Source organism: Canis lupus, chromosome 9, assembly GCF_011100685.1.
Source record: "Canis lupus familiaris isolate Mischka breed German Shepherd chromosome 9, alternate assembly UU_Cfam_GSD_1.0, whole genome shotgun sequence".
Classification (NCBI taxonomy): domain Eukaryota; kingdom Metazoa; phylum Chordata; class Mammalia; order Carnivora; family Canidae; genus Canis; species Canis lupus.
The window spans coordinates 15,531,733-15,556,621 of record NC_049230.1 but is presented as its reverse complement, the minus strand read 5'-3'; the positions used below and the strand labels follow the sequence as shown (position 1 = coordinate 15,556,621).

At 36.1% G+C, this 24,889-nt stretch overlaps 1 protein-coding gene across 9 annotated transcripts in view; it reads left to right on the top strand.

The window, feature by feature from the left end:
* Positions 1–24,889, top strand: part of TANC2 (tetratricopeptide repeat, ankyrin repeat and coiled-coil containing 2) — a 369,540-nt gene that overhangs the window by 279,728 nt on the left and 64,923 nt on the right. For all 9 annotated transcript variants that reach the window (XM_038546935.1, XM_038546931.1, XM_038546938.1 and 6 more), the window contains 3 exons: positions 767–900; positions 9,049–9,280; positions 22,160–22,326. In XM_038546935.1, the coding sequence (XP_038402863.1) occupies positions 767–900; positions 9,049–9,280; positions 22,160–22,326 (533 nt within the window). The remainder of the gene's footprint in view (positions 1–766; positions 901–9,048; positions 9,281–22,159; positions 22,327–24,889) is intronic.

Below are 24,889 nucleotides of genomic sequence, written 5' to 3'. Positions count from 1 at the left end.
AATGGAATTTTTTAAAAACAGCTTTATTAAGCTACAATTCACATACCATTCAATGCACCCACTTAAATTGTTCAGCTCTGTGCTTTTTAGTATATTCACAGAGTTGTACAGCAATCACCATAATCTATATTAGAACATTTTTGTTCTCTCCCAAAAGAAATGCCTACTAATGGTCAATCTCCATTCTCCTCCTAACTCCCTACTTCCACCCCTATATAACTACCAATTTACTTTTTGTTTCTATGAATTTCTCTACTCTGGAAATTTCATTTAAAGAGAATCCTACAGTAGATGGTCTTTTGTAACTGGCTTCTTTGAGTGAGTGTAATATTCCATTGTATGGATATTCCATATTTTAAAAAAAATTTTTTTAAATTTATTCATGAGAGAAACAAAGAGAGGGGCAGAGACACACACAGGCAGAGGGAGAAGCAGGCTTCCGATGGGGAGACCAATGCGAGACCAGATCCCTGGACCCCAGGATCATGACCTAAACCAAAGACACTCAACCATTGAGCCACCCAGGCGCCCCTGGATATTCCATATTTTAAATCTTCATTAGGCAGATATTTGAGTTGTTTTCACTTTTGTGCTGATATGAATCTTGATTTTTGAACATTTGTGTACAGGTTTTTCTGCAGATCTAAGTTTTTACTTCTCTTGGAATAGAATTGTTGGATCATAGAACAAGTGGAATTTAACCAGTACTCCTTTAATTCAGGGTTTTATGATTATCTTATGCAAACATCTCATCTTTTTAATCCAGATGTGGATGCCAACAGAGAACTGCCACTCACCCAGCCACCTTCAGCCCACTCATCCATCCCCAGTGGAAGCTGCCCAGGAACCCCAGAAATGCGCAGGCGGCAGGAGGAGGCTATGCGGAGACTAGCCTCACAGGTACGATAGGGTTTCCAGGGCGTGGTCATGCCAGTTCCATTTTAACATCAAGGGGCAAAGGTAGAGGGCCCCTTGGCAAAGTGGACAGAAATGTGTACAGCTATAATACCATGAGACCATGGAGAAAAGTTTTTCTTTCTTTGCTTCTCCTAGAAAAATACTTTGTCATTACAGAATCAAAGCCTTATCATTTGAAAGGTCCTCAGAAATAACCAGAGTCCCATAATGAATAGATAAGGAAGTTGAGACTCAAAGAAGTTATATGATTTACCCAAGTCACAGTATAAGCACTCAGTAGTTTTTTATTTTCATTCCTAGTTTAAAACTCTTCCTGCTATACTGTCCATATTATTTTTTACATGTCTGAGTTTTAAGTTTCTATTTAAACATATGCATGATTTAGATATGCATGATATCTATTTATATCATATGCATGATTTTCAAATGAAATTATGTTCAAAGACTTATAATAAAAACCAGCAATTCTTTTCCCCATCTCACCCCATCCTCTCCCCAAAGGCAGCCACTTTCAACCTCTGAAGTTGTTCTGATCTTTACCTCCACTGTTTCTAAATAATATTCATATACTGTATAACTTTTTCATCAGTTTTATACGTTATCTCTTGCTGCTTCTTAAGGATGATGAGAATTTTTGGTACTTTCCTTCCTCCCTCCATCATCTCAGTACAATTATATCATGATTTTTGTGAATCTGCATTATAGTATTTTCAGTATTAGTACTGTGCACATATGGTTTATTGTAGAACCAAGGATAACATTTCCTCCTTGAGCAATTTTGTTTTTCCTAGGGTTATGAAATGCCTCGTTTTTAATTTTTCTTATTCTTGGCAGAGGGCACCTGGCTGGCTCAGTTGGAAGAGCATGTGACTCTTGATCTCAGAGTTGTGAGTTCAAGCCCCACATTGGATGTGTAGCCTACTTAAAAATTTTTTTAAATAAAGTAAAATTTGCTTATTATTTTTCAAATCTACAGCTATAATCCATAATCCTTAATAGCTTTATAAAAGGCCTCTCAGTACAATTTTCCACGTCTGTTGCATTTCCCCTGAGACATCCATCTAGAGCCTTCCATCAAGCTCAGTCTGGACATAGGATACTCTTGAGGCTTACCACCTAGTTGTTATCCTGGAAATTCCCATTACTTCTCTTCTGTGTTTGATTCCATGTCATCATCTTCTTTCTTGATTTTATTTCTAATTTTGGTGGAGCACATCTGCCGGTGGCTTCCTAAAGCATAGGAAGTAAGTTTTTAAACTTCCTAAAGCATAGGAAGTAAGTTTTTAAACTTCCTAAAGCCTAGGAAGTAAGTTTTTAAAACTTAATGCTTCTAAAAGCATCTTTATTCTATTTTCATACATTACTATTGATTTGAAAAAATGTAATACTATGTTAAAAATTATTTCCCCTCAATTTCTAAGGGATTGCTCCACTGTCTAGAGCTAATAATTGTGTTACTAAATGATATACCTAGTTCTTTATACTATTTTTTTCTCTGCAGAAACATTTAGGATTTTCTTTTTTATCACCATTTTTCTTGGTCCTTTTTTCCATTTATTCTCTTGGTACCTAGCAAGCCCTAGAGATATTCTCTGATTCTAGGAAATGCTTTTGTACTACTTATTGATAATTTTCTCACCACCATCTCCTCTGTTCTCTCCTTCTACAATTCTTTTTATTTTTTTATTTTTAAGATTTTATTTATTTATTCATTCATTCATTCATTCATTCATTCATTCATGAGAGACAGAGAGAGAGAGAGAGGCAGAGACACAGGCAGAGGGAGAAGCAGGCTCCATGCAGGGAGCCCAACGTGGGACTCAGTCCCGGGTCTCCAGGATCACGCCCCGGGCCAAAGGCAGTGTTAAACTGCTAAGCCACTGGGGCTGCCCCTACAACTCTTTTTAATAAAAAATTAGATTTCTTATTCTACTTTTCTGAAGCTTTCTTTCTTGTATTCTACTTTTATTATTCTATTTTTTATTTACTTTAAAGAGATTTTTCTCAACATTACCTTCCAGTCTTTTCACAAGGATTGGCTATCATTCATTATAGCAATATCATTAATTTCTAATAGCTCTTTCTTTTGCCCTAGTTGTTCCCTTCTTTTTTTTTTTTTAAAGCACAACTTAGCTTCTTTCTTTCTTTTATTTATTTATTTTATTATTTATTCATGAGAGACACAGAGAGAGAGAGGCAGAGACACAGGCAGAGGGAGAAGCAAGCTCCATGCAAGGAGCCCCATGTGGGACTCGATCCCAGGTCCCCAGGATCACGCCCTGGGCTGCAGGCAGCGCTAAACTGCTGCGCCACCGGGGCTGCCCTGTTCCCTTCTTTTTTTTGTAGCATTCTGTTCTGGTCTTATAGGTGCAGTATTTTCTCTTATCTCTTCCTTAGTAGTTAGGCACTGGAAAACCGATTGGAAGCTTATATGTATAGTAGAAAGCTTAACTATTCAGCAGTAAGATGACCTGCCAGTCTTTATTGGAAATACTCAAAAGTCAGTGTTCATAAATTTTTTCCTTGTGCTGTTCTTTTGTAGCAAACATCCTCCAATCTTTTTCCTGGAGGATATATATCCTGGAAATATATTTAGAGCTAGGCAAGAGAAGAGCTAGAATTTCACCATTCAGTATGTAGACTTTCACTTAAGTCTCTTGTTTTCAGTCCTGCACTTGTCTCTTACCTATTCTGTGCCTGATATCCCTAGGCCTACTCTCCTTGGTTTTGTTTCTCTAATGAATATAATTCTCTTTCCTATGGGTACTGGGGAAGGTAGTCACCTGGCTGGGCAGGGTAGGTGTGGCTATCTGGAGATCTAACTGCTCCTTTTTTATAAACTTCAAATAATTTCTGTATTTTCAATTCTGTTCCTCACTCTCCTCTTCCATAGTAGCTGGTGCTTCTAACTCCTGTGCTTTTCTGAGGTTTTACAAATGATTTGGCTTAGTCCTGTTGTCATTACTCCCAGCAGGCATCTGTTTCACCTTCTTCTATCTGTTAAGTCATTTATAAATCCTACATCCACTTCCCATCCTTGTATATTATAATCTGAGATTATAGATAGATAACCATACATGGAGTTTGCACTTCTCTTTCTTGTTTTCCTTATTTTTGAGGATTTCCAAGAGAAGAACAAGAGTTTTAAAATGTCTTTTTCCAGTATTCAGAGAAATCTCTTGTCATGGTTAATTAGTAATGAGGAATGGGGAGTCATCTGTAATATCATAGCGTTCTAATTTCTTCATAGACATACAGTTCCAGCCTAGAGCTCAAAGCAGCATATTTCCCCGAACTACATTTTTAACTGTTCCCCACTTATCAGCGGGCTTCCGAAAACAGTCTCAGATTTCCTTCATATTCATTGCTAACTCAGTGCAACTTTAAAAGACATCTGTTTTTTTCTAAATATTTTGTATAAACTATCTCTAGCCTCTTCTTTGGAAGAATCAGAATAAATACCACCTTGGAAATACATTGAATGCTGAAGAGCTTCCATCATCATCATCATCCATTTACTCATTTAGAATGGATGTTTAGAATGCCTCTAAAGAAGACTGAAGTTAAGGCAATGAACAAAACAGACACAGTCTCTGCTGTTACGTAGCCCATGTTCTCATGGTGGGAGAAAGCCAATAAACAAACATGTAATATGTCAGATCGTGATGAGTGCTGAAAAGAGCTCCAGGAATTACATCTCTCCATATTGTCACTTCTTAGTCTCTCTCTCATCAAGAGAAAGTCTCAAGATGTTTATGTTCAATATTTGGAAAATGTTACATATTGTTAGTAGGAAATTAGTGATTACACTTAAGAAGTGATCTCATTTTAAATTCCACAGTCATGTCTATCTTAAGCAAAGTGTAAATAAATCCCCCAAAGATATTTTATTAACTACAGAGGGAAAGAGAGTAACTTTATAGTAGAGAAATCTGGCAGAAACCTTTACTTTTAACCAAAGTGATCAAGGTCAGCATCGCCAGTACCAAGACATGTCAACATCGTGGGCCCCGTGATATGATACACTAAGAAGGACACAACATTGTTTTTGTGGTATTTTTGCCCAGAAATCTCAGTTGGATTATGAGGAAAATATCAGACAAGCTCAAATTGACAGTCACCAGAGTAACTGGTCAGTATTCTTTAAAAGTGTCAAGGTCATGAAAGACAGAGATGGAGGAGCTCTTACAGACTATAGGAGCCTGAGGAGAAATAACAACTAAATACATTATGGGGTCCTGGATAGAATCTTTGAACAGAAAAAGGACATTAGTGGAAAACTGGTAAAATTTGAATAATGCCTTTAGTTAATAATATTGTGCCAGTGTTATTTCCTAGTTTTGATAATTAGGCTATGGTTATGTAAGATATTAATAAAAAGAGAAGCTGGGTGAGGAATATACAGAAACTCTGTGTACTACTTTTGCAACATTTCTGTAAGTCTAAAATTAGTTCAAAATAAAAAGTTAAAAAGTAAATAAAAGTTCTACTGCCAAAAAAAAAAAGTAGACCTCCACGCTGGAAAATTACTGAGGCAAAACCCAAGTCTGGAGCTATTCTTAGCTTCCAGCCTAAGGGTAAGGATTAGAGTCAGAGTTGAGGGACAGAAAGGCAAGAGAAGGTCATTATTCAAACTAAGTAAGCCTCCAGGTCCCTGGAAATATTAGAAGTCACATTAAGTGTTGGAAGGGGATGTATTGAGCAAGAAATCACTCAGTGGAGATGAGGAAACTCAAGGAGTGATGAAAGGAGACATGGAGCAAGATTATGAGAGCAGACCTGAAGGGAGGGCATTTGCAACATTAGAATTTAAATGGTACAAATGCTAGCCATTATGTAAGCCAAATTTTTATTTCCAAATGAATTCCAAATCAGAGCTGCCTTTTCTTTTTTTTTTTTTTTTTTTTTTTTTTTTGCCTTTTCTTTATGTGAGATTAGCTTAATCCTGTCACAGATTATTCATTTGAAGTAGAAAATGGTCTTGGATAGTGAGGGTCTGGGATTTTGAAGAGGAGCCTGACAGATTTGCTGCCACTCAATCATTTGATTAGGCTCTTTGATAAGGATTATACTTCATTTTATGATTTCTTATACACAGCATTAAATCAAAGCTTTTTATTTTTTTAAGATTTTATTTTTTTAGGTCATATCTGCACCCAACATGGGGCTTTAAACCCACAACCTCAAGCTAAAGAGTTGCATGCTTCAGACTGAGCCAGCCCCAGATCAGTTTTTTTATACCCAGAGCTATACTGACCTCCAGTCTTGTCTTTTGCCTATATAACCTACAAACCTGCCTTTTGCTTTCTTCCCTCATAGGAGTAATCTAAAATTTAACTTTCTATTGAGGCATCTGAGTGACTCAATCAGTTAAGGGTCTGACTCTTGATTTCAGGTTAGGTCATGATCTCAGCACACTCTGCACTAAGTGTGGAACCTCTTTAAGATTCTTCCTCGCCCTCTCTAAAAATAAGTAAATAAAAAAATAAAATCTACTCACTGTCTTCCCCAAAGAATTAATATAATTCTGGTCATATCAAACATATTTTGGGTAGAATTATTTTAATAAAAAGTAGAGGGATTTAACTTAAGAAAACTTTGAAATGGAGATAAATTTATAATATGAGAGGCATAGCTCAAAATGAAATTCCAACAAATCATCATCAGAGACAAGAATTCAAGGAGAAAGTTTCTACCTGCTGATTTATTGGACGTAGACTACTTCCAAATCATTTCCAAGAAATTGGAATGATAGTGACTGAATATAGGTGGCCTTGATAACTTTCTCAAAGCTGTAGGGAAAAATCGAATACCACTGAACACTGTGAGACACTGAAGAAGAAGACTACATTACCAGACGTGTTTCTATTTGTATATGTAGGAAAAGTTGTAGATGGTGTCAATAGACAATTTGGAGGAAGTATCAGATAGGTTTGACGAATGAACGTGTGTTTGTCAGTTAACTGTGTGTGCATATTCTATGTACATATGCTGCATAACTACTTTGAAATGTGTAGTAAATAACCTATTTTGAGCCACAGTGCAAATTTTGTGAAGATGTTGAATGGTCTTTCTGCTTGAAGTCTGCAAAGCAATTGAGACTTTATATTTGGAATGCTGAGGAAATATTTTAAATTAAAAGAGAGAAGGGTAGCCACAGAAGGGGTAACTTTAGCAATGACCTTTGTTAGATAAAACCTCAGTCAGCCAAGAGCACAGATGATTTTTAAAAATATCAGTAAGAGAAATCTCTTCCTAAATTTCAGAATTTTTAATCTTCAAACTTATATCCCATTACTTTAGATAAAGTATAAATTATAGCTGATTTCTCAGCCATGCTTCACCTTGACATGTGGAATCAATCAAGGTAAAATATGATGAAAGTTCATATTGATTCAGAGATTGGCTGTTTGCTTTTTATGAAGTGGATATTTGTATCCATGTGGACATAAACACTGACATTCACTGTTCATTAAGAGGACAGATCAGTTGCTGCCAGGTTTTCTCTTTGGGTCCTTATGTTGTGCTTAAGTAGGTAGTAATAAAGCAATGAGCAATCTATCTAAAGAAAAGAGTGGAGATTTTTTTATATATAACTTCTCATTTCCAACTCCATATTGTGTTCAGATATCATTGCTTCACTCACAAGCAATTCCTATCCTCAGCTTTCTATGGTTAGTAACATTTCCTGTATTAAATTTTTCTGTGTGTGCTTAATGAGAAGGATTTCAGGTGTTTAAAAAAAAGTTTCAGGTGTTTAAAAAAAGTTATATTTATAGTGTTTGTTAAAGAGCAACGATGACCATACCTATAGATCAGGAGTCTTTTCAAAACAGAACACTTTAGTGGATGACTGTTCTCTGAGAGATGATAGAAAAGCTGGACTAGTATATCTATGAATGCTCTTAGGGCAGTTTTCACCTGCCTAAAGGCACAAAACCAGTAGCCAAAAAAGAGAGTATACAGAACCTTGATGTTGATGTTGATGATGACGATGATGATGATGATTGATGATGATGATGGAGAGGAAGAGGAGGGGAAGGGGGAAGGCAACAGCTGGCATCACTGTGCACTTTCCTTGTGCGGAGCACCATGCCAGGTGTCTTCAATACATTCAAGCTGAATCTCCCCTGCCAATTTCATGTTACCTCATCAGTCCCATGACTTCTGTGAGTACTGAGCCAACAGAGAGCTATAGATTAAAATCACCCTTGCCCTTGAGGCAAAGAGAACAACAGAAGGTATGGAATGAGTTCTGTAAAAATTCAAACCAACCAAAGGTTAAAATCAGGTTCTTGCCAGATAGCCCAGATGCTAAGACTCACGTATTTTCTAACTTCTTTGAATTTAAGATCTGAGGCTAACAAAAATCTCAGTCCTTTCCTGTCATCTAATTCTGATTGTCTCTGGTGCTAGAAAATATTTAATGCTAATTCTTAAATCCAAATGATTTTTTATAAAGCTATTGTAACAACATTAATATTAAAAAGTAAGGATTTAATAAGTGAATGTGTTTATTGAGATTAACATGGCTTTTCTGTGATCATTTTATTCCTAATGCTTTATTACAAGATTGGACTTTTTCTTGTCCTGTTCCATGCTGAATAAATATTAAAGAGATAAATGTAAATCTTTATTCTCAGGTTTGTTTTTATTTCTTATAATCCAAAACCTGAATTCTACAAAGGAATCTTACAATTCGAAACTCAGTTTGCATTAAAAATTTTAATTATGAATTATGATATTGTATACAATAGAAATATTTTTTTAAAGATTTTATTTAGTTATTCATAAACACAGAGAGAGAGAGGCAGAGACACAGGCAGAAGGAGAAGCAGGCTCCATGCAGGGAGCCCGATGTGGGACTAGATCCCAGGTCTCCAGGATCACACCCCAGGCTGCAGGCGGCGCCAAACCGCTGCACCACCAGGGCTGCCCCAATAGAAATATTATATCAAATTTCTGATCTTAGATAAAGCAGGCAGTTTCTGAATAGCAGCTTTTGTTTTTACTTGAAAAAGTTGAGGAATGGAGAGACAGAAGACAGTGTTAGAGAATGATCATATAGTAACCATGGCTGTTGCTCTTGCTCCTGATAAATCTGTTTGCATTCTCATCTTTGCGTTGTAGGTGGTTGCCTATCACTATTGCCAAGCAGATAATGCCTACACCTGCCTAGTACCAGAATTTGTCCACAATGTTGCCGCCCTGCTCTGCCGCTCGCCTCAGTTAGCGGCCTATCGGGAGCAGCTTCTTCGGGAGCCTCATTTACAGAGCATGCTGAGCCTTCGATCCTGTGTTCAAGACCCCATGGCCTCCTTCCGGAGAGGAGTCCTCGAGCCCCTGGAAAATCTCCACAAAGGTACAGCTGAGGTGCACAGAAGGCGAAAGGTGGAAGCTTTAGAGCCCCAAGTTCACCTAGAACATGCCATGGAAATGATTCTTTTTATCACATGGCCAAAACCAAATGTGCCATAGCTGATGTCCCATGGGATACAGTTAACATAGAAAAGACTTTACCTGAAAACATGAGAATTCCTGCAGGAACTTCCACTTCACCCTAGCTTTATAAAACCTCTCATTCTCGCTTCCAAAGAGAATACACTTTTCTTGTACTAAAGATAGTAGAGCCTCTAGTCCTTTCTGTAGAGTTCAAAAAATCAGTAAAGCCATGATTCTAACTCAGTGTTGTAGAGTTTGTGCAGTTAGAAACTTCCTCATCATTATGTCTGTTCATTTTACTCCACAGTCAGATAAAATGAAATGGCATCCATGGTTGTACAAATCTGTGTATATCCTAAAAATCAGCTTTCCACTAAAAACTGTTTAAAAGGTATTTAAGATATATTTAAGAATGTATGGGGGGAATGAAATGGAATCCATCTTCCTCTCATGCTCATGCCTTTCCTCCCTCTTTCCTCTGCAACTCTAGCATCAGCTGTGGCCTACGTGCAAGCATCTCCTCCTTCACCCGTGTCTGCCCCATCCCCTTAACAGTGTTTTATCAGTGCTGGAAGCCCAAGAAAAGGACTCAAGTGAGCATGAGGTTCCTGAGCAATCGTGTTTATTCCCGACAGACTTTTATATCTTTCTTGAAGGTTTTGGAGGTACTCAATAAGAAAAACTGATTATAATTTTCTTTTTTCCGGCCACCATCTTCAGTTTCTTTCAACCTCCATACTAATTACTTGGATATCAGAGTTTCTCTTCTCAACTCTGATGACCTCTCTATCCCTCTATTACCTATTAGTTTCTCCGTACTATACTTTTTTCAACCTTGGAATTTCTCTATAGATATTTTAAAACATAGTTTTTGTACAGTCTACATCCTGCTAATTCTGCCTTCATGATGTTTCTTACATCTATCAATCTCAAATTCATTCCTGCCACTGTCACCTCACAAGCCATTCAGCTGCTCATGACATCGTATCTGTATTACTACCCTTCCTGGTCTTCTCTGGCTTATTGGTTTAGTGCTTCTTTCACATCATAACACACTTAGAAAATTATAAAAATTTGTATAGCATACTGGAATAGAAAATCAGAAATCCTTATAGCTAGACATGACTGACCTTGAGGTTACAGCTGTGCCAAGCCCCCAGTGCCTGAGGGCTAACAAGATTCATTTTTAAGCACACCTCAACCATTCTTGATACAGCTGGTAGGGAAGCTGTGCCCCAGCCTCTGCAGTCTTGCAGACTTTATGTACTACTTCCAAATAAAGCTTCATGAAGTATCACTTTCATCATTCAATTTTATCTGTACGAATCCTGTGTCTACATGCAAAATACTCAAGCAGTTCTTAAACACTCACCTACATTTTCCTGCCTCCATATATTTGCTCATTGTTTCTGTTTCTTGTTATGCCTTTCGTTTACATCTCTGTCAGAACTCTACCCATCTTTCAACAACCAACTTAAATGCCACCTCATTTGTAAAAGGTCTGCTGATCTACCTGCCACCCTCTAGTAAGATACAGTATCCTTCCAAATTGATATTAGGGTTTTAAAAATTTCTAATTTATGTTACTTAACACATTGTTATATGCATAATAAGAATTTAAAATTTTATTACTAATATTTACTGAACTATGTGTCAGATACTATACTTTGTGCTTAAGAATTAGCTATTTCTATACCTATCCTATCCCTTTGACTAGATTATATGCTACTGAAGTTAGAAGCCTTTTCTCATTCATCTTTTATCCTTTGTAATGGTTACCTCACCTTAAACATAGTAGACGTTTCAGGAAATATAGTTCGAACAAATGAGTGAACATAGAAATTGCTCATATACTGAGTGCCTTGAAGGAAGGACAGTGATACGAGGATCTACATCTTATAGCCAATTCACAGAAAGTATACAAATTCTTGTAGATTCAGCTCTAGATTCTCAACTTGTGTTTCAGTTTTGCCTCTTATATATATCTGCTGCTCATGTAGATCTCCATAAGCAGCTTTAGGTATCCTTATTGATAAATATTGTTCTAAGTGAATTTAATTATTCCACCTGATTCCCAGGTTCTTACTTTTAAAACAAATCCCCATCATAAGCAATAGCTGGAAATATAATTTATAAAAATAAGTAAAATACTAAAAATTATTTTATTAACCAAAATGAAGGCAGGAAAGAAAGAACAGAATAAAAGTGTTTTAAAAGATGGAACAAGTGAGAATAAAAGGCACAGCTAAGAGAATGTAGTCAGTGATATCATAAGTGTTGTATGGCGACAGATGGTAGCTGCATTGGTGGTAAACATCGCATAACTTAGAGAAGTTGCACTATGTCATAAACCTGAAACTAATGTAACATTATGTGTCATCTATACTCAAAAATTTTTTAAGTTTTTTAAATTAAAAAAATGAAATATAAGAAAACAAAAATGAGTATAGGGTTAGGCTACAGTAAGTGTTAGAAGCAGAAAGTCAAGCAAAGAAAGGAAAATACTATATGATCTCACTTATATGTGGAATCTTAAAAAACCAAAACCAAGAAATCAATCTGCTAGACACAGAGAACAAATTGGTGGTTGCTGGAGGTAGGGAGGGTGGGGTATGGGAGAAATGGAAGAAAGGGGTCAAAAGAAAAAAACTTCCAATTATAAAATTTGTAAGTCATAGAGATAAACAGCATGGTGACTATAGTTAATAATACTGTATTGCATATTTGAAACTTGCTAAGAGAGTAAATCTTAAAAGTTCTCATCACAAGAAAAGAAAGTTTATAATTGTGTAAGGTGATAGAAGTTAATTATACTTGTGGTTATCATTTCACAGTGTACACAGATATCAAATCATTATGCTGTAGAACTGAACCAAAAACACAAAATCAAATTAATTTTTTTAAAAAAGCAAAATGCTATACATAAAATCAATCATATCAATAATTATATTAAGTTTAAATGGACTGAGCATTTCTACTAAAAGCAGAAACTACCAGACTAAATAAAAAGCAAGATCCAGCAATATGCTATATCTACAAGAGAGGTTATCTGAATATGGAGACACAGATTGAATGTGAAAGGATAGAAAAATATATACCCTGTAACCAGGAAGCATAAGAAAGCTGGAGTGGGTATATTAATGTGAGGCAGAGCAGGCTTCAAGATTTAACACAAATGTTAACCAGAGGGCAATTTGAGATAAAAATAAAAGGATCAATTTCTGGGAAGATAAAATAATCCTAAATGTGTAAATGCCTAATAATGGAAGCTCAGATTACATGAATCATTGTCAAATCGCTATGTTGTACGCTTGAAATGAATATAACACTGTATATCAAATGTACTTCACTAATAAATGTTTTCTAAAAAGAATTTAAAAATTATTTCAAAATAAAAAGTTTTTTAAGTGAAAAAGAACACGAGTCAAAAACTGATAGAACTAGAGATAAATAGGCAAATAATCATAACTGGATTTTTTTTAAAGATTTTATTTATTTATTCATGAGAGACACAGAGAGAGAGAGAGAGAGAGAGAGGTTGGGGCGTGTGGGGAAAGGCAGAGACACAGGCAGAGGGAGAAGCAGGCTCCATGCAGGGAGCCTGATGTGGGACTCGATCCCAGGTCCCCAGGATCAGGCCCTGGGCTGAAGGCGGCGCTAAACAGCTGAGCCACCCAGACTGCCCCTGGATTTTTTTTTTAAGATTTTATCTATTTTTTCATGGGAGATACAGAGAAAGAGAGAGAGAGGCAGAGACATAGAGGGAGAAGCAGGCTCCCTGCAGGGAGCTTGATGTGGGACTTGATCCCAGAACTCCAGGATCAGGCCCTGAGCTGAAGCCACCCAGGCATCCCCCCCACTTTTTTTTTTTTAAGATTTTATTTATTTATTCATGAGAGAACACAGAGAGAGGCAGAGACATAGGCAGAGGGAGAAGCAGGCTTCATGCAGAGAGCCCTTTGTGAGACTCCATCCTGTCATAACTGGAGATTTTAACACCTCTCAGTTAAGTATTAGAACAAGCAGATAAAAAAAAATGTGTAGATTTCAACAACACTGTCAACCAATTTGATCTACTCGCCATTTGTAGAATACCACCCAATAACTGCAGAATATCTATTTTTCTCAAGTGCACAAGGACCATATTCTGGGCCATAAAACCAAGTCTGAAGGTTTCAAAAAACTCAAATCTTTTTTCTTTTTTTCTTCAACCTTCATCGAGCCCCTTTTTGCTCTGATCAATAAGAATGTATGTATCTGGCTTCATATTCTAAAGTCACCTGTCTCCCAGATCCCTGGATTCAGACCCCAAGGCCACAAATCCTAGGCATGAAGCACTTTCTTAAGACTCTGACCTAATGTTGGATTGTTCCCCATTGAATGCCTGCATGCTGCTTGAATTGTACCACCCACACCTCCATGACCAAGGGCGTCAGAGAGTTCTGCAGTTCAGGCCTAGGCCACTCTCTGCTTTTCCTGTCTGACTCTTGTAAGTCCTCCCTCACTGAATGTAGAATTGTTGCCGAGTTTTTGAGAAGTGTTGATTCCCTGTTAACATGGGGTATCAGTTCTGCCTCACATTTCCCACTTACAGTCGAGGCTCATTGCAAACAACACCTTGGGCCATCTCAACACCATCCGTGGATGAAAATGGGGCTATTAATATACACTCTAAAAACCATAATCAAAATGCTCAGAGGGAACTGGATAAGGACAGTGGGCCTGGCTGTTGTCTACTGCGCATGGTTTTGTCTGGTACTGTTTGGAAATCTGCCACCTTCTCCCCGCCCTTGTTATTTTGAATGAAATGCTTTTGAGGTTATTTATGAAAGGAGTGATCCTGGGGCAGGCAGGAGGCAGTGGGCTTTATGGCTCTTTGGAGTTACTATTGAACTTGACCTTCTCTTTGGCTACTTTTAGACAAAGAATATGCCAATACTTGGGGCTCTAAGTTTTACAATTGATATTTATTTGTATCATCTCTTTGTCTAGGAATGTAAAAGTGATTCTAAACTAAGATGTGTAATAAAAATCAATCAGATTTATTGTACCTACAAAAAAAAATCAAATCTTAATAGAAATTATCTAAGATAATGGAACTAAATGAGAAATCAATACAAATAAAATCCCCAAATATTTAGAAATTTAACAATATACTTCTAAATAACCCATTAAACAAAGAAGAAATCACAAAGGAAGTTTATAAAGTATCTCAAAAAGAGTAGGGTAAAATCAATGTCTAAGTTTCTGGCTTAATAAACCAGAAAAAAGTGAGGAAAATAAACTCAGAGTAAGCGAAAGAAGGAAATAGTAAAAACAAGAGCAGACATTAATAAATAGAAATTAATATTTAAAATGAATAAATCCCTAGCAAGACTGATCAAGAAAATGAGGGGAAAAAACTCAAATTAACATCAGGTATATGGGCAGCCTGGGTGGCTCGTTTAGCACCACCTTCAGCCCAGGGCGTGATCCTGGGAACGGGGGAGGGGGGGGGGTCGAGTCCCACGTCTGGCTTCCTGCATGGAGCCTGCTTCTCTCTCTGCCTATGTCGCTGGCTCTGTCTCTCATGAATAAATAAATAAAATCTTAAAAAAAAAATCAGATATAAAAGGGAGATAGTGGGACGCCTGAGTGGCTCAGCACCTAAGCATCTGCCTTCAGCCCAGGGTGTGATCCTGGAGTCCCAGGATGGAGTCCCACATCCTCCCCTGCAGGGAGCCTGCTTCTCCCTCTGCCTATGTCTCTGCCTCTCTCTCTGTGTGTCTCTCATGAATAAATAAATAAAATATTTTTAAAAATTTTAAATAAAAGGGAGATAACACTACAATTCCTATAGACATTAAAAGAAAAATAAGAGATTATTATAAACATCCTTATAACATAAATTCAACAACATAAACTGGACAAATCCTCTAAAAAATACAGCTTACCAAAAGTGACTCAGGAGAAACGGAAAATCTGAATAGCCCTTATCTATTTAATTTTAATTTATAACTTGAAAGGAAAAAAAATCTTCAACAAAAGAACTCCAGGCTCAAATAGTTTCACCGATGAATTGTTTTCAATATTTAATGAAGAAATAATATTTCTGTAAAAACAGTAAAATTGGAAAGATAAAAAATGTCTATCACACATTTTCAGAAAATTGAAGGAAATGGGAACATTTCTCAACTTGTTTTGTTAGACAAATGTTACACTGAAACCAAAATGCAGTAAGGAATTTGTAAGAAAAGAACATTACAGATCAGTATTCCTCATGACCATAATAGCAAAATCCTAAAAAAAAAAAAAACTAATAGCAAATCAATTAGTCCTACTCAATGAGAAATGCAATGTTAGTTTAACATTTGAGAGTTTATCAGTGTAATTCATCATATTAATGAGATAAATGAGAAAATCTATGTCTTTATATAAATACATATTTATGTAAAATATGCATACATGATGTTCTCAAATATAGAAAAGCATTTGACTAAATATTACAATTAATGATAAAAACTATCTGCAAACTAGGAATACAAGAAAACTTAGTCTAATAAAGGAAAACTCCAGAAAACATACAGCTAACAATGAAATGTTAAATATTTTCCCCTAGTATCAGGAACAAGACAAGAATGTTCTCACTCACATCACTTAAGTTAAGCATTCAACATTTCACTAGTAGCCCAAGTTTAGCACAATAGGAGAGCAAACAACCAAATAGTTAAGATTGGAAAGGAAGAAATAAAACTGTCTTTATTTGTAGGTTATTTACCTAAAACACTCTCAGGAATCTACAAAAGAAAAAATAAACCTACTAGGAACTAATAATAAATACAGCAGAACTCCAGGCTATGAGGCCAATATGCATATATCTATTGTATTTTTATACTGGAAGAAAACAAAAACTGAAACTAAATAAGGAATGTAGCAGGGTGGGTTTTTTTTAAGCTTTTTTATTTATATAAGTAATCTCCACACCCAGTTTGGGGCCCGAATTCATAATCCCAAAATCCAAAGTCACTTGCTTCTCCAGTCTAACCAGGCAGGCACCTCAGCAGTGTGGCAGTTTTAAAAGATGGCTGCAAATTCTTTGACATTCCTCCCATCCAGAGTTGGGGGTCTGTAACTCCTCTTGAATATTAGCAGGCTTATGACTGCTTCTACCAATAGAATACTGCAAAGTGATGCTATATGATATCTTGAGGCTAGGTCATAAGTGTCCATGCAGTTTCCATCTTGCTCACTGAAACACTTGCTTTTGGAGGATTGCATTGTCACGTAAGAAGTAAAGAAGTACAAACTACGTAAGTGTTCTAATTGACTGTTCATTCTAGCCCTGCAATGTGAGTTTTTGTTCCAGATGATTTCAGCCCAGAGCTATTTGAGTAACCCCGCTCTGTTTGATGTAGCAGTAGATAACTGGAACAAATCATATTCTATGTAGAATCAAAATACTTAAGAATAAATTTAACAAAAGATTTACAAGACTTCCACAGTGAAAGTCACAAAACATTGCAGAGTGAAATTAAAGAACTTAGTAAATGGAAACAATTTACCATGTTTGTAGATAAGAATTTTTCTCCATACTGGTCTGTAGATTCAATATAATCCTAATGAACAAAAAATTTAGCCACTTCACAAAAGAAGGTAACACAGGTGTACCTACAAGCACATGAAAAGGAGTTTAACATCATTAGTCATCAGGAAAATGAAAATGAAAATCACAGTGAGACATCACTTTACTCCCACTAGAATAATTAAAAATTTTTAAGTCAAACATCAAATGTTGGTGACAATGATAAGCAACTGGGACTCTCACACATTGCTGGTGGGAGTATAAAATGGTACAACTACTTTGGAAACTATTTGGCCATTTCCTTATAAAGTTAAATATAAAGCTACTTTATGACCAAGAAATTCTATGCCTATGTGTTTACCCAAAAGAAATGAAAACATTTATCTACATTGTTAAAAAAAAAAATTGTACAAGAATGTTTATAGCAGCTTTTTTCATAGTAGTTAAAAACTGGTTTCAACCCAAATGTCCATCAACAGAAGAATGGATTGTAGTATATTCACTCAATAGAATACTTCATAGTATTAAAAAGAAACAATCTAATAATATACTCAACAAAATAGACCAATCTCAAAATCATGTTAAGCAAAAGAAACAAGTGTGATAGAAGAGTGATTACCTATTGAGGATTGATTAGGAGAGAATCTAAAAGAACTTCTTGGAATGATGAAAGTGTTTTATATTTTGATTGGGATGTTAGTTACATGAGTATATATATTTGTCAAAACTGATCAAAGTGTATAGTTAAGATCTTCACAATTAAATATATTAAATTTTATCACAAGTTTTAAGATAAAAAAATCTTAAAGGTAGGGAAGCTTTCTTTCCAGGAAAGCTCAGTAGAAAACACTTTCAGTTTAGATTCAGAAGCTAAATTTCAAATTGTACATTTTTTCTTTTAAAAATGAAAGTAGGGCAGCCCCGGTGGCTCAGCAGTTTAGCGCCACCTTCAGCCCAGGGTGTGATCCTGGAGACCTGGAATCAAGTCCCGCATCGGGCTCCCGGCATGGAGCCTGCTTCTCCCTCTGCCTGTGTCTCTGCCTCTCTTTCTCTCTGTGTCTCTCATGAATAAATAAATAAAATCTTTAAAAAAATAAAAATGAAAGTATTTTCACAACACTTTAAGGTTCTACAAGTGTGATGACTAAAACACAAATGAGGGCACCTGGGTAGCTTAGTTGGTGAAGCTCAGGTCACAATCTCAGGGTCATGAGATTGAGCTCCACATCAGCCTCAGCACTAGGTGTGGCTACCTTAAGATTCTCTCTCTCTACCCACTGCATACATGTTCATGCTCTCTCTCTCAAAAAAAATTTTTAAGAGTGAAACATACATATATATAAAGCAAATGGAAAAGTTTTGAAGTTTTATGGTGAGCTTTTGCTTCAGCCACCAGTATGCAATGACAGGAGATACTAATTGGTTGTCACAACTAAAAGGAAAATCACATGTAATGGGCAGCTTTTCTGAACAGAAATGTTCTCTGATATGAGCCTTTTTTTTTAACTTTTGATAATTCCTATACAGTATACCAGTAGTAAAATCCCATGCAGTAGGATTTAGTTCTGACTTTAGTACTAGCTACCATCTCTTCTCTTGTAGCCTCAGATACCTAGGTACAGAATCTCAGAATGGGACTGCTAAGCAAGTCAGTTCCAGCATACATTAAATGTATATATAAGCAAGGGCAGTAGGGAATCCCTGGTGAATATATTTTTACAAGAGAATAAAAACAAAGGTTAAAGAGCTTAAAAACTTCCAGGGACTTGTCTGCTAGGACAGTGGCTTCCGAGTACCAGTCCATTTGAAGTTTTCATTTGTTCATTACAAAATAAGAAAACAGAAACAGCCTAGAATGTGTGTGAATATAGTTTGGTATATACATGTATGTAAAGGTTAGATAGATTAGGTCTTTCCTGTTTTTTAAATACTAAAATATTCTTATTCTATGACTAATGGTGATAGTAGATGGTAGTTGCACTTAAAAAAAAAAAGATTTTTATTGAGAGAGAGCACACAAGCAGAGGAGAGGGAAGAGTGAGAGGGAGAAGCAGACTCCCCACTGAGCAGGGAGCCCAATGCAGGATTCAATCCCAGGACCTTGGAATCATGACCTGAACCAAAGGACTTGCTTGACTGAGCCACCCAGGTGCCAGTAGTTGCACTTTAAATTTTCCTACATGACAGGGCACCTGGCTGGCTCAGTTAGTAGAGCATGCAACTCTTAATCCTTGGGGTCGTGAGTTCAAACCCCATGTGGGTGTAGGGCTTACTTTAAGAAATAATAATAATAAGTAAGAAGTAGCAATCCTTTGTTAGTCCCCAATTTTTAAAAAATTTTCATTTGTCTGTATAGTCTTTTAAAGCTGATGATCGAGTATGTATTTAAATAACCTGCATAAGTTTGGAGATGAATATGCAGAAGCATTCTTGTAAAGCTAGTTGCATTTGAGAGATGATATCTAAATATCATTAAGGCCTCATCTCTTAAATTTATAACTGAGGTACCTTATCATTTAGCAAAGGAAAAGGAAATTTTTTATGAATACTTTTCGTTGTTTTACAGTATTAGCAACATTTGGAAATCCTTTGCATTTATTCTTCTGAATTCTAAAAAGGTAATTTTAGACAAACATGATGTCCTTATTAAAAGATGAAAAATTCTTGATACCTCAAATCACCTGTATTAATAGATGACTTCTAAGTAACTTCTTCAAGGAAGCAAATATCAAAAAGGGAAAAAATAGGCAAGATTTGGAACAACATAATTATCTTAAATAGGGCACATATTTCCTTTTTTTAAAGAAGAAATGATGTATTGTCTACTTTACTCATGGCATGAATAACATCTACTGGGAATTTATGCAAATGAGAATTTGATTTTATTAGCAATTGAATTATTTCATTCATTAAAATGTCCAGATCATAACTTAGAGCATGTTCTTGATCTTTAATGCTTAAGAATGTGTTTGAAATGTTTTTCCCAATGAAAATCCCAGCACAAAAAAAAAAGAAAGAAAGAAAATCCCAGCACAGATACATTATCACCAGACTTTCTCCACTGGAAGATCATGGCTTTCTTATGAAGGAGTCTGGGTGAAGTTAAGTGAGTTATAATTGAAGTTGTGGAGGCATTGGCATCGCTGATAAAATTTTAATAGCCAGCTGGGGAAGGAGGGCTTGTAATATTTGCAGGTTTCCACTGTGTAAATAAATATTCCCACCTTGGCCAATTTCAGGCTACCAGCTGCTTAACAACTTGTCTCTTAAAAATACTGCAGTGAGCTCTCCTGGACCCAGGAGATGGCTTCAGCACACCACTTGATGGGGCAAGGTGATGGTGCTCAGGAACAATGGATAGATTTATTACAGCTGCCAAGAAAATGTAATTAGAAAATTCCTCTGTGGACATTAAAGACACAATTATGCTTATGGATGCCATGGTCCTCAAAATAAAGAACATAAGAGCCCCCAGATTTATAGGTCAGTCTGTTAGTTCCAAACAACTTTTTTCTCTCAATTCTTTGGACTCCCTATAGGTATGTTTTTTCTTAGTACTATGTCACCAAGGATGTTATTTCATTAATAATCATTGTTAAGAGAGCTGGAATCCATAGTTTATTTCAAAGTCACCAGATGAAAGTAATGGTTAAAACTCTTCATAATTTGAGAACTGACTTATAGTCCTTAGGATATTGAAGTTAAATTCCTATAAATATAAAGCTTGTAGTTTTTGGGAGAAAATAAAAGTTTTATTAATCTTAAAAATCTGCATATTTTCAAATAGAAAACCAAAATATGTATTTTCAATTGGTCTTGACTCTTTTAAAAGAGCCAATCTTGTACAGAAGTCCACAGACCTCTTCTTCTGTCACCAATTTCCTCTTTTCCTCCTCAGATATAACCTATTTTCTACTTCAATTATCCAATAACTACTTTCTTTCCCCTACTACTTCCCTTCAGAACCTGTCAAGTCCTACTAACCACAGTTAATCCTTAAACAACCCAAAGGCTAGGGGCATGGACCTCTACAGAGTTGAACATCTGAGTAAAACTCGTGACTCCCCAAAAACTTAACTATTAATAACTTCCTATTGACCTGAAGCCTTACCAATAACATAAATAGTCAATTAACGCATATTGTGTCTGGTATATGTATTTACGTAATATATTCTTACAAGAAAGTAAGCTAGAGAAGTTATTCAGAAAGTCATAAGAGATATTTACATTTACAGAACTTGTACTATACAGTACAAGATAGAGTACTATAGTACTATATCTAAAAAAAAAAACTACATGTAAGTGTACCCATGCAATTCAAAGCCAAGTTGTTCAAGGGTCAAATGTAGTAATTTTTGCTTTACTACTTGCAATTCATTTGTACTAAAGTGTGCATTCCAGCCTTGGGATTTTTTAAATCTCTAATTTGTTCACTATGGTTCAAGAATCACTAAGCATTTAATGAAAGCTGAAGCCTGAAAATTTACCAAGCCTTTTTCTACAGCCTAGCCCTAAAGATAAACTGATTTTGTCAAGTTAGGAGAGTACAGAGTTTAGGAGGGAGTGCAACATAAAAGTGGTGGGTATCTTTCCCACGTGACTCCTTCATCCTAGGAAGATCACACAAGGGCCTGGTCTCGTTGAAGCTGCAATAGATATAGTCTGGGAAGCTGCTAGTTCTGTAAGATCTTGGGATCCAATCTGCGTAATTCGAGATCTCTTTATTGGCTGGGATTCCTTTTCTCCATTCCACCATCCTTCCTTCCCACTACACATTCATGTGAAGTCATATATACTGCTTTGGACTTCACATTAAACCTTTCTCAGGGGGAGTGGAATTCCCAAAAGAACATGTGATTCTGTTCTCATTAATGCTATCAGATAGAAAAAAACCAACGCATTATATTCAGCTTTTTTAAGTATAGGAGAAAAAATGAATTTCGATGTGCATATTTTCATAAATGTGTTCAGGCTGTCTCACAATTGATAACATGGGGGAGGTATACACTTCATACATTACATATGTAATAAAACTTACACCCCTGGTAAAAACAAAATAAATTCACTAAATGAATTATGCTTTGTCTTTATAATAAATTATGTACCTGAGCATTTAGTAAAAAAACAGAAGAGATCTTCTCTAATTTTTTTCCCCAAACAGATACGTGATCAAAGACCCAAAAAGAACTCAGTTATCCACTTGGTAATTATTAAGTAATCTGTTTCTTTCTGTCTTAGAGAGAAAAATCCCAGATGAAGATTTCATCATCTTAATTGATGGATTAAATGAAGCAGAATTTCACAAACCGGATTATGGGGATACAATTGTATCATTTCTGAGTAAAATGATTGGAAAATTTCCTTCTTGGCTCAAATTAATTGTAACAGTTAGAACCAGTTTACAGGTATGTGTTTGTTTGCTTTGGGACCATAAATTATTTCCCTGGGGGAGTGCTTAAACAGAAAAAATTCTAGATCCTTGTTCCCTTGGTGATGAGTTTTTCTAAACCTCTACTGTGTCCTGGAGCACACAACTAGGAGAGAAGTTTTTTTTTTTGTTTTGTTTTGTTTTCTTTTTTTAAAATCTTTTTTATCTTCCATCCTCACTCACTGGTCACTTAATGGCCTGAAAGAAGGACTAGAAATGTGGAACAGAGCCTGCAAAGATATATGGGCTTAAGGATAAATGACTTTATCCTCTCTGCCATTCTCATTGTAGCTGAGTCAGTATCCCCCATTCATACTTGGTTTGGAATAGTTTCCCAACGTTTTTTTGCCTAACCATAGCCTTGTTTGATGAGCATCAAAGGCTTATACATTATATATCTATCCCACTATTTTAATACAACCACCTGTAATAATTACAGTCTATAGTTTCTCCCTCCTTTTCCCCTCTCCCAGGGACTTAGTAGTATTCCTACATGTTGACCAATTAGCTGTGCTGCCTTCTTTGATCAGAAACTATACTTATAATCCTGGCTATACCACCTTGCAAATGTTTGTTATTAATATCAAAGTAACTTAAAGAATGTGGATGAATCAACATAAATGCATCTTTATGACTGAAAATTACGTAATATACTATTACTGGTCAGTAGCTTGATTGTTAAAGATGAAGGATGAATTAAAAAAACTTCCAGGAACACATTCTCTGACTAGTTTTACTAAATGTTTGCTTAGGAGATGTTATCTTCATTTGTATTTTTAAGTAATGCCATCTACAATTTCAAAAGACATTTTAAGTATGACTTGATGAGCAGATGACTTTAACTTTTCAGCTATGCCAAAGAACAGGAAAAGTGCTATACATATTAACGTACAAAGTTGAAATTTCAGTATTCTCATAAATCAAGACCTGTAATAACTTCTCAGATACTTTATTCACTTCAACTAAGAATTTTCTTATTTTCATTCAGTTCTGACAGTGAAATAATTCATAGGTCTAAAAAAAAAAAAAAAACACCCTCCTATTTGGTCATTCATTATTTCCACAAACATTTCTTAAGTACTTCAAGTGTGTCAAGCACTTTCTAGGAGCTGAAGATACAACAGTGAACAAGGCAGACTATATCCCTGCCCTCATAAAGCTTATATTCCAGTGAGGAACATAAATAAAAACTAAGTGAAAAATTAAACATATATTAAAATTTTAGGTAGTATCAGTGTTATGAAGACAAATAAAATAGATATAAAAGGATAAATGGAGATGATAGTTATTTTTGATAAGGCAATGGGAAAGCCCTCTCCAAGGAGCCTGGCAAAGTAATGCTATCTGCTTTACATTTTAAGAGATTCCTTTGGCTGCTGGCCATAAAGATCATAAAATGTAAGGGATCAAGAAGAGGAGCAGAAGTACAGGAGAAAGGTGATGGTGACTTACACTAGAGTGGTAATGGTAGAGACCCTGTGATGTGGTCATACTTGAACTATACTTTGAAGGAGAATCAAAAGGACTTAATGATGGGCTGAATGTGGGGTAAGATAGAAGATTCAAAAGTGAAACATGGTGAGCAACTGGGTAAATGCCAGAATGAGGAAAAGAAAAATATCACAAAGACCTGTAATTTGGTAGTAAGTTGGTGGTAATATGGTTTATTGACACAGAAAGGTTTTGTGGCACTGGGCAAAATTCATTAGTTCTGATTTGGTCATGTTAAGTTTGTCTATGCTACATCACAATGTCAATGTCAAGTAGACAGAAGTATGCAATGAGAGCTCAGGGGAGAGGACTAAGCCAGAAACACAGGTTAGGCCTCATCCCCAGATAGATTATATTTAGAACCATGGACCAAAGAAGCTGTTGTAGGGAGTAAGAATGGCTAAAGAAGAGAAAGGAGTAGAGACCCCAGCCCTGAATGCCCTGAGAAATGAAAGAAGAGCCAGCTAAAAAGACTGGTAGGAGTGGCCAGTGTGCTAAGAGTAAAATGAAAGTATTACTGTGGAACTAAGCTACAGAAAATGACTCAGAAGGCATGATCACCTTGTGAAACACTGCTGAGAGGCTGAGGAAGATGAGCCCTGAAACACGATTATTGGTTTTGTCAAAGTAAAGTTTACATAAAACCTTGACAAGAACCATTTCAATGAAGTGATGTGTTTGAAGTCTGATTGCAACAAATAGAGGACGATGGGAAGGAGGAATAAGAGATAAGAAGTAGGGAGGGAGAACTCTTCTGTGAAGTTTCCTAAAAATGGGGACAGAGATTTAGGATAGTAGCTGAGGGGAGGAATTGTGGTGTCATTCATCTATGTGATCCAAAAGAGAAGAAGAAATTGATGCAGAAGAAGGTGGATACTTACAGGACCAAAGTCTGCATGCCGATAAGATAGAATCCAGAGTATAAGTAACCATAAAGCCCTAACACCTTTCCCCAGTATAATTTCCGAGCAGATCACCAAGGTACCAAGCATATTAGAAGTATTCCTCTGGGATAAGGCATCTCCAAAAAGTCTGCATTAAAATGTAGT